Raw genomic sequence first — 9,364 nt, 5'->3', positions numbered from 1 at the left:
TCATTTTTGAAGATTTTAGAGTACTTTAGTCATTTTCACTTTAGTGGCATTTTAGTAATTTTGATAATTGAGTAATTGGGTGAGTTGGGGTTTACCCATAATAATTAGGTTGAGTTGGATTTGGGCTAGAAGTAATTAGTTAAATGGGTTTTAATGGGTAAATGATTTTTATATACCCAACCCAATTATACCCATCCCAAATCCACCCATAGCCACGGTAGAAATGATATTAATATTAGTCGTTAGATTGTAATATTACACCACTCAAAACTTAACATTTTAATAAATTATAAAAATCAGTAGTGACGTTTTAATACATAAAATTCATGAGGGCCCAAAGAAAGAGCATGGTGCACACCGTATTAGACTTGGCAAAATGAATTAGATGATTAGGTTCGGGTATGGCCCGATTGAGTTCATGTCAAAAATTAATTGGAGTAAAATGGATTTCTATTTCTATTTTCTAGGACCCTTAGCTGGTCTTTGACATGTCAGTTCAACCTGAAACTACCCGTATTTTTTTTACATAAACATAGTTTGCAACATCGTTTTTTGCTTTCTATCAACAACAACAACAACAACAACAACAACAAAAAGAAAAAAAAAAAGATAAAAGTTGAATTATATTTAAATCCTTAAGTTTATAGTTTGATAATTGAAGAGGAAAAATTATGCATGACGGAGCTATCTGGACGGAGGTGGCATGGATAGACGTGGCATGTATAGACCGAACGATCATGTGGCATTTAGCCCATTATTATGTGGTCTCCAAGAAATCTTAAATGGAAAATACTTACGACACACGATTAGCCCTGATTTATAGAGTCCCAACATGAGTAGAATTCTAGAATATACACGCACTAATGAGTATCTTCCCCATAAGGAAAAGACTTATTCCGCAAGCAAAGGAGTCTGGCCCTATGCGACTATAAAAACACAAAGACCCTCAAGAAAAAGGTATGCACAATTTCTCTAAAGCTCATACTCTCTAACATTGTTGGAACTCTCTTCTGACTTAACCTTCGGAGGGTCTTTTGTCGGTACCACACCGATACTCTCTGTAAGGTCTTTTTCTGTGTTAGGCAAGTCTGGTATCGAGCGTGTTGGAACCATGTGGCTCACTGATGATTTTTTCGATATTATCAATAATTAATTCTAATAATCTAGTAGTCTAATAATTCCACAAAAGAAGAAAAGAAAATGCGTATAAATGTTATATATGAACCATAGAATAAAGTGAAGTTGCCTATAAAGTGAGTGTGCTTTTGGATTAGCATTTTGCTAAAATCTTATTTGTTTATTGTTGTAAATTTGCAAAATTATAGTTATACTTAAAAAAGAAATTAAAAGTTGCACACAAGTTAAAAAGTTGAAGGGCTAAAAAAAAAAAAAAAAACCCTAATCTAAAACAGTAAAACTCATACGATATATACAGTTTTATGAATAAAATTTAACATGTAACCATAGGGTACTTTTAAAAAAAAAAAAAAGTAAATAATTATGAAGAAAATTTATACTAAACACATGAAAAAGCTACTTAATGTTAGCAATAGATCTAACATTGAAAACATTTATATTTGAGGATTGCTCATCATCAACCAATAATATCATTAGTATTTTCATCTATTATATAAAAAAATTAATATAACTTTAGCATACAAAAATATAAATATAAATTGAAAATGAGCCAATTAAAAATTAAGTTTAAAATTTCATAATAAAGACTTGATGAACGAGTTAGGTTGGGTCGTGTATTGAACTAAAATGGGTTACTAATTCTATTACCCATATATTACTATTTTTTTCATTAGGACACGAACGAGCTATCGAGTTAGGATTTGATTTTGTCATGTCTAAAGGCACATAGTGCACTCTCTTCTCCAACTTTTAAAAAGACTAAAGTACAATTTTGACTCTTAAAGTTTGGAATTATCTTTATTTTGATCTTTTGCGTTTTAAAATTTTCGTTTTAACTTTTCATATTTGATTTTGTCTTCAAATTAGTCTTGTCATCCATTTCTATTAGTAATCAGACCATTAAGTGTCATCCATTAAGATACGTCACCCATATAACGTCAAATGTTCCAGAATTTAGACTACTAAGTACTAACATAAATGAACAACAAGAGCGAATATGAAATCAAACATAAAAGATTAATATAAAATGGGTAAAATACTATTTTGGTCCTTAAACTTGACTACAAATTTATTTTTCATCTTTAAACTTTAAAATGTTTGTTTTTCTTTCATTCTTAAACTATTGAAAATGTTTCACTTTCAGTCCTTAAACTTAAATATATATATATATATCCCTAAATTATTGAATTTTTTTTTTATCTTTAAATTATTGAAAAGAATAAAATAATTAAAAAAAAAAACTATTTACAAAGTTTAAGGATGAAAAGAAGCTGAAAATGAAAATAAGATAAGTTCTACCAAAAAAAAAATGAAAATAAGATAAGTGTTATGTCCATAGCATTTTCATAACGCTTAAATAACAAACCTTAGCCAAATTATTTTTTTTGGCTACTATTAACAGCTAGTAAAAACTTGACACCTAAAATTTGTTACGAAAATGTTGTGAAAACATCCTTAAATAAAAGTTCAATTTTTTTTTTAATACTATAAAATTAAAATAAAACAATCCCATAACAAGAAACAAGAAACACCGGTGACACTTTCTCAAAAAAAAAAAAAAAAAAAAAACACCGGTGACCGGTCCCACATAAAAAAACTCACAAAATATTCAGAGATAATCACACATACAGAGAGTACAGACATACCATCCATCCAGCTCCAGATCGGCAGATCCAGATTCATTCCACATGCACCCCGCGTGACCTGTCCCTTTCTCTCTCTCATCAAAACCCTTTCCCTCCAATTCCCATCAATTCCATTACAAATCAATAACAAACCTACCTAGGTTTACCTTTCTCTCTCTCTCTCTCTCTCTTCCAATTTTCCCTGCTATTCGTATTTTAACTTTCAACCTTTCCGGTATGTTTTCTTTTCCTTTTTTTTTTTCCCATAGATTATACATATATATATATATATATATATATATCGGTTTGGTATGTTCAATTATCAAATAGCCTCTAAAAAATGGTACTTTGTTATGAAAAATTTGTTAATTTATTAATTAATTAATGCTTCTCCTTAAATTATCTTTTTTTAAAAATTGAATTATTTGAGAACAGTGAAAAGAAATTGATAAAATGAAAAGGGTTTGATTTTGCTCATTATTTTGGTCTGGACTGAAACGAATAGGCTGCGTTTCTAATTTACTAATTTAAATAAAAAATAGAAAAAAAAATGTTGGGTTTGGTTGAAAATGTGTAAATCTTGTAAATTTTAAATAATAAAAAAAAATTCTTGATAAAAGGTTAGAAATATATTTATTATTAATAGAAAATTACATGGGTACATCAGAAGCAATCTAAATCTTGTAAATTTTGAATCATATATGAATACTAAGTTTGTGATACTAAGGGATAACTAATAATTATAAAGCACATTTAATTTAATATGTATGTATGTATGTATGTATGTAAAATTGTGCCATAACAATTATTTGCAAATTGGAGTTTGGTAATAACTTGAACATGTTTTATTTTGTTTACTGTTGCATAATACTTGTCTTCTAATATGTTTGGGTAAATAGGCCTGAATCAATCCCAAAGAATTATTAATAAGGTTCATCTCGATTGGTCCAACGAAATTCAAAGTGTCCGAACCATCATAAAGGATGAAGTTATTACTTTAGCTGACCGGGGTCTGGATTTTCTGGCTTAAGAATGAAGAGGGGAAAAAAGGGGTTGTCCATGGTTGAACTCTGACAATCTAAATACTGATTTGTCTTTTTCCTTGTTTTGTTTACACTATAAATGACAACTGTTCCTTGTCATTAAAAATTCCCAAATCATGAACATTTTGTTTATTTCCATTTTGGGTTTTTATCATGTTTGAAATATAATGGAAGAGTTGATTTTAAAATTTTGCCTGCCTCCTTTATTGATGTCAATATAACTGGGCAATGTTGAAAGCATATGTGTGTGTGTTTTAATAGTTTATTTATTTATATAAAAAAGTAGCATTTTCACCTAGGAGGAAGGGTGGGGGTTAAAGAAAGCACTTTGTCATACTACACATGTTAGTTGTGAATAGAAAGTGAATCTTAACAAACTGTCACTAAGGTGCAGGTGGCAACTCCAATCACAGAAATGCCTTTCAAGTCATCAGACAATTTGGATCAAAGCTTAAAAAAGAAGTTAAAAAGATTGGATGGACTTGAAGTATCATTTGGAACTGATATTGTTGCAGGTGATGCTGGAGGCTTAATCCATGAGGCATCGCAGAGGTTGATGGACTACCTTTGGAATCTTTCTTTGCCTTTATATGTTTATTTATTCTTGGGGGGACGGGGGGTGGGGGGTGTTAGCAAACCTAGTAAGCTCAAGAAGGTGATGATAACCTCTCTGCTTTTGTGTGCTCTTTCTGCACAGGCTGAGGTTGTCCTCCATTCAGCAGCATCCATCATTTGATTAAGTGTAAATGAAATAAACTCAATTTTTTTTGATTGATTGCAGTTTGGTACATGGAACAGATGGTTCAGAAGATGAAAATGCTGGAAACACTGGAGTAAGGATTCCATTTCCTAAATCTGCTTATTTGTTCATCTCTCTCTCCCCTTTATATCCTTTATTTTGATTAATACACAACATCAAACTATGATCTTCAAATAATTTAGATTTTTTTTTTTTAATAGGCATGCCAAGCTCAGAGGATTAATGGTTCTGAGAGAGTGCTATCTACTGGTAATAATAAGTTTTAAGAGATGGGTTATACTCTTTGCTCACAGTTTAAATATGGTTTATCCTTTGACTAGAGAGGCAAATTTCGTTTGAAAGGGATTAATGCCTCTTGTGGCATCCATTTTGAAATGAAATGTTCAACTTAATTCTCCTCCCCCTTTTTTTCTACCAATTTTGATTCAAAAAGGTCATGGTATATCTCATAGTTTCTGGTTGGCTTAAAGACTGATGAGTCCTATTACTGGTCTTAAGTAATTCGAAATCATTCAATACTAACTAATTTATTACTTAAATTATCTGGGCAACAGACGAAAACAAGAAAGTCGATACTCAGGTTGGTCCTTCAAGTGAAGAGAAAGGAAATGGAAGAACCGCTACAGTGTCTGAGGATGCTCCTGCCCCTGCTAAAGTTGCAGAATTCTCCATTGGATTACCGAATGAGATAATAGAACCTAGTGCTGTGTCTGTTGTTTCCTCAGCTGGTGCAGGGTTGGCTTTTGAAGGTTTCATCCTGGTACAGAAATGTCTCTACCTCTGGGCTCAAATTTTATGTCTTTCTACTTCGATATGTACGCTAATAAGATAAGCATTAAAATTATTTTGTACTTGTTTGTTTAGAAATTAAACTCATTTACTATTCTGAATTATGATTTATGGGGTTGATGAAAGATTTTCCCAAATTTTGTAAGTCAGAGTTAGCTGAGACAGGGTCAATTTAACCTTGAGGTGTTTTTTTGGGGGGGGGGGGGGGGTAAGCTTTTGCTTAATCATTGTTCTATTGTTGAGTTTGAGTTTTATCTGAATTGGAATGTGAGACAACTTTAAGAGAATGGAAAGAAGTGTTCTTGTAAATTCTCACTGTTCATTCTGAATTTTTTCCCCTCAGAATGAAAGGCAGCTGAAACGGGAGAGACGAAAACAGGCTAACAGAGAATCTGCAAGGAAATCTAGGTTGAAGAAGCAGGCTGAAGTGGATGAACTTATGAGGAGATATGAATCCTTGAATGTGGAGAATACAGCCCTTAAATTTGAATTGGATCAGCTGAAAGAGGATTCTGAAAAAATAAGGATTGAAAATGCTGCATTAATGGTAATCTCATAAAGTCTGTTCGTTTCTTTCTCAAGTGCTTGCACTTTGATTTTAAGAAACTTGTTACTTTGTGCCAACTTGCCACAGTTTTTGGTACTTGGTATTTATGTTTACTTATTCATTAATGCTTGGATTCTATGAGGTAATAAATAATAATGTCTGCGATCAAACTATCAGTTGGCACCAATAGTTGCGTGACTTCAGTTCATGGCTTTGGTTGGGGGTGGACTGATCTAGGGTAATCCTGTACTCAATTGAACGAAATATGGCTCACTAGTCTTGAGCCATTGACTTGGTTGAAGTTATAATTCTTGATGCATGGTTGGTTGGTATACCAATGAATTTTGCTCAAATGACTCCTTCCCCTATAAGCACATGGTAGAGGATGTGGTCATGGGTTCAAGATCCATTATGTGCCTGTGCTTCTTACCAATAAAAATAATGTTGGAGTTTTGGTAACTATGGTTATATTTCATCCAAAAGTGAGAAATCTTCTTCATATGCAGACTAAGGGCCTTAATTTCTACTCTGTCAGGGTTTTCTGTTGCTGACAGAGACAATTCTTTTGTGATTGGAATGGCATATTTGCTGAGTTTAACCAAGACATCACTACACTGAAGCAGCATTTTAGTCAATTTAGATTGACAGGATAACAAAGATAATGACATAGAAATTTACGATTGAGGATGTGGATGTTTCTTTAGTAATGAATATGTTTAGATTGGTTTGCTTGCTTTGCTATTTGGTTAATTTGAACATGGGAAATCAGGGAATCCGGTTCTATGTTGCATAATATATATTTGCTGTTATCCTAAACCTGTATTTGAATATTTTCAGATTTTCCCCCTTGAGCATGGCTGATTTTGTATTCATTTTTAGCTGGAGCTTACACGTCTTTGATTTTGCAGGATAAGCTAAAAAATACACAGGTGGAGCAGCAAGAAGAGATTATTTCTGTTAAGATTGAAACTGCTTTGGCCCAACCAAAAAATTCTGAGAATATTCCCAACAATCATTCTGTGACTGGGAATGTGCAATAGGAATGTGAAACCCCTGAAAAGACTCTGAAACCAAGCATCATCTATTAGAAACAGGTCTAGAGCCGATGCTGTTGCTGATGGATGACCATGAAGTTGGTGTGATATTCAGCATATAGTCTATATGTTATTTTTAGTTAATTATGTGGTTTTCACAAAAGATGGAAAGCCCAGTTTACTCGAAATGATATATACTTTCACAATAGGCAACTAATATATAAGCAACAACTTAGCTAGGAGGGACAAAAGCTCTAATGGTGATTTCTAATGCCTATTTTTTGCAGGTTGCTTTAATTTTTGACATTTTGGCATATGGTTTTTGATGCAGTTTTTTCTTTTTTTTGGGTTTTTTTTTGGGGGGGGGGGGTGTTTGCCATTTGAATTGTAATTGAAAATATGGAAGTACTAAGATATAGAGCCATTGAATACTTTAGGCATAAATGCATTTTTTGTCTCTACATTTTTACCATATTTCCATTTTGGTCCATTATTTTTAATTTTACCTCTTTTAGTCTCCAAAATTGAAAAAGCGTTCTTGTTTTGATCCCTACAATTGCTTCACTAATGGAAATAGCCCATGTGGCAGACAGAGTGCATAGTTGACACATTTAATGCCGACGTAGCCATTAAAATAATATTAAAAAAAATTGGCATTTAAAATACTACATTAGCATTTAAATTAAGTTTTGAATATTAGCCAATAGATTAAAAAAAAAACAATTTGTTCTTAGAAAAAATAAGGAATCTGTTAATGTTAGATAAAAAAGTGATATAAGTGGTGTGTTTAAATGAGAACTATTTTAAGTTTGCTAACTAAATTGTTGTAAAAAAGTTGTATATGTAGCTCTTTCATTAAAATAAATAATAATAATAAAAACAACAACAACAAAAATGTTTAAAACTACATGTCATAGTGAATGTTCTTGGTTTACTTGGTAATTTTTTTTTTTTTTTTGGATAAATAATTACAACGTGCTACTAACTCTGCAATTCGAACTCTTTTCTCCCTAGACCCCCCAAGCACTTTGTATATGGAGATGTGTCAATTTAGTTACAAGGCCTTTAACACCTGGTAACTCTGCAACTCGAACTCTTTTCTCCCTAGACCCCCAAGCATTTTATATATGGAGAGGTGTCAATTTAGTTACAAGGCCTTTGACACCTGGTAATTGATTTTGGCAATGAGGTCAATTGATTGCAATCACCCTTTATTGGGCCATTTCTTCCATCATCATCAACATAAACCAGCTGTCTCGTTCCTTTCATTTTTGCTCATTTTCTAATATTGTAAAGAATGCCAATTTCATTGTCCATGGCCACTGGGTCCTTTTTGTAATGGTTTTGGTAGCACTATAAATGAACCAAATCGTTCATAAACAGTTTAGGTTTAACTCGATCAAAAGCTCGTTTTTCTTTGTTTGTTATAAACAAACCAAACTTGAGCCTTAATTTTAAGCTTGTTTAATAAACGAGTCATGCCCAATCAAAAAAAAAAAAAAAATCATGAACATGTTTGTGAACATTAATAAGTCTCAATAAAAAAAAACAAGCTGAGCCTAAGCTCGTTTATAGGCTTGATAATAAGCTTGATATGAGCATGAAAATGAAACTCATATCTTACTAAGACTTTAAGTTTAGGATTTAGGAATACTTGTCCAAACCAAATAAGCTTGATAATAAATTTGATATAGGCTTGATAAAATATTTGTGTTGGATCTCAAGTACAAAAACTTTCTATAGCTCGAGTTTGAGCATGATATTGATTTCAAACTCGACTTGGCTAATGAATCAAGCCAAGCTCAAGCTATTAGAATTTTTGATAAGCTTGAACTCGAACATCATTTATAATCAGAGCTACATGTACTTCATTTGAACCCTCTAACTTGAAAAAAAAAAAAAACAGACACACACACACACACACACACATTGGTACAATTTTAATTTACCATTAAAACTATTTTTGCACACCTTAGTCACAAATCAACCTATCCCAAAACAAAACAACAACACAGATCAACCTATACCAAAACCAAATGTGGTGGGCTTTTTTGTGTGTTTTGGGCTGGATTACTCCTACTGTACCACGGTCCTCTGATTCTGGGGTAGGAGAGTCGAGACTGGCCTAACTGAAACACACCTTAAGCCAGCTTGTGCGCAAGTTGGGCCCTTCTTGTGCTGACGTGCCCTAACAGGAGTCTTGAGCATGTCATGTGCTCATGGCAGGAAAGACTGTTACAAAATGTTATAGCAAGAAAAACAATGTAGCAGGATAACTAAAATATTCTTAACTAAGACATCTTCTACTAAGAACAATAATACGTGGTTACAGTGTGATTACAGCAAATAAAGATTAATAGTAATATGTCGGGTTAGCCATTAATCAACCAAGACAAGAGAAAAAGGAAGATTAGTCTGCTAAAAGAATA

The 9,364-nt window shown here is 32.5% G+C and overlaps 1 protein-coding gene across 2 annotated transcripts; it reads left to right on the top strand.

Moving 5' to 3' along the window:
• Positions 1 to 2,733: 2,733 nt before the first annotated feature.
• Positions 2,734 to 7,308, top strand: LOC115975348 (G-box-binding factor 3-like). Of its 2 annotated transcripts, none has more exons than XM_031096093.1 (7): positions 2,734 to 2,923; positions 4,200 to 4,357; positions 4,587 to 4,638; positions 4,766 to 4,814; positions 5,120 to 5,325; positions 5,698 to 5,901; positions 6,810 to 7,308. In XM_031096093.1, exons 2-7 carry the CDS (start codon positions 4,221 to 4,223, stop codon positions 6,939 to 6,941), a joined length of 780 nt encoding a protein of 259 aa, XP_030951953.1. In that variant the 5' UTR covers positions 2,734 to 2,923; positions 4,200 to 4,220; the 3' UTR covers positions 6,942 to 7,308. The 2 variants fall into 2 exon arrangements, with proteins under 2 accessions (XP_030951953.1, XP_030951952.1); XM_031096092.1 differs by having other exon boundaries at positions 2,734 to 2,997.
• Positions 7,309 to 9,364: the final 2,056 nt, after the last annotated feature.

Source organism: Quercus lobata, chromosome 2 (genome assembly GCF_001633185.2).
Source record: "Quercus lobata isolate SW786 chromosome 2, ValleyOak3.0 Primary Assembly, whole genome shotgun sequence".
Classification (NCBI taxonomy): Eukaryota; Viridiplantae; Streptophyta; class Magnoliopsida; order Fagales; family Fagaceae; genus Quercus; species Quercus lobata.
The sequence above is the reverse complement of the archived record's forward strand: the minus strand, read 5'-3'. Positions and strand labels throughout refer to the sequence as shown.

Coding starts and splice junctions, on each gene's coding strand:
- LOC115975348 (XM_031096093.1), top strand. CDS start 4,221: ATGCCTTTCAAGTCATCAGACAATTTGGATCAAAGCTTAAAAAAGAAG. Junction 4,639..4,765: donor AAAATGCTGGAAACACTGGA/GTAAGGATTCCA, acceptor TTTTTTTAATAG/GCATGCCAAGCTCAGAGGAT. Junction 5,902..6,809: donor TTGAAAATGCTGCATTAATG/GTAATCTCATAA, acceptor TTGATTTTGCAG/GATAAGCTAAAAAATACACA.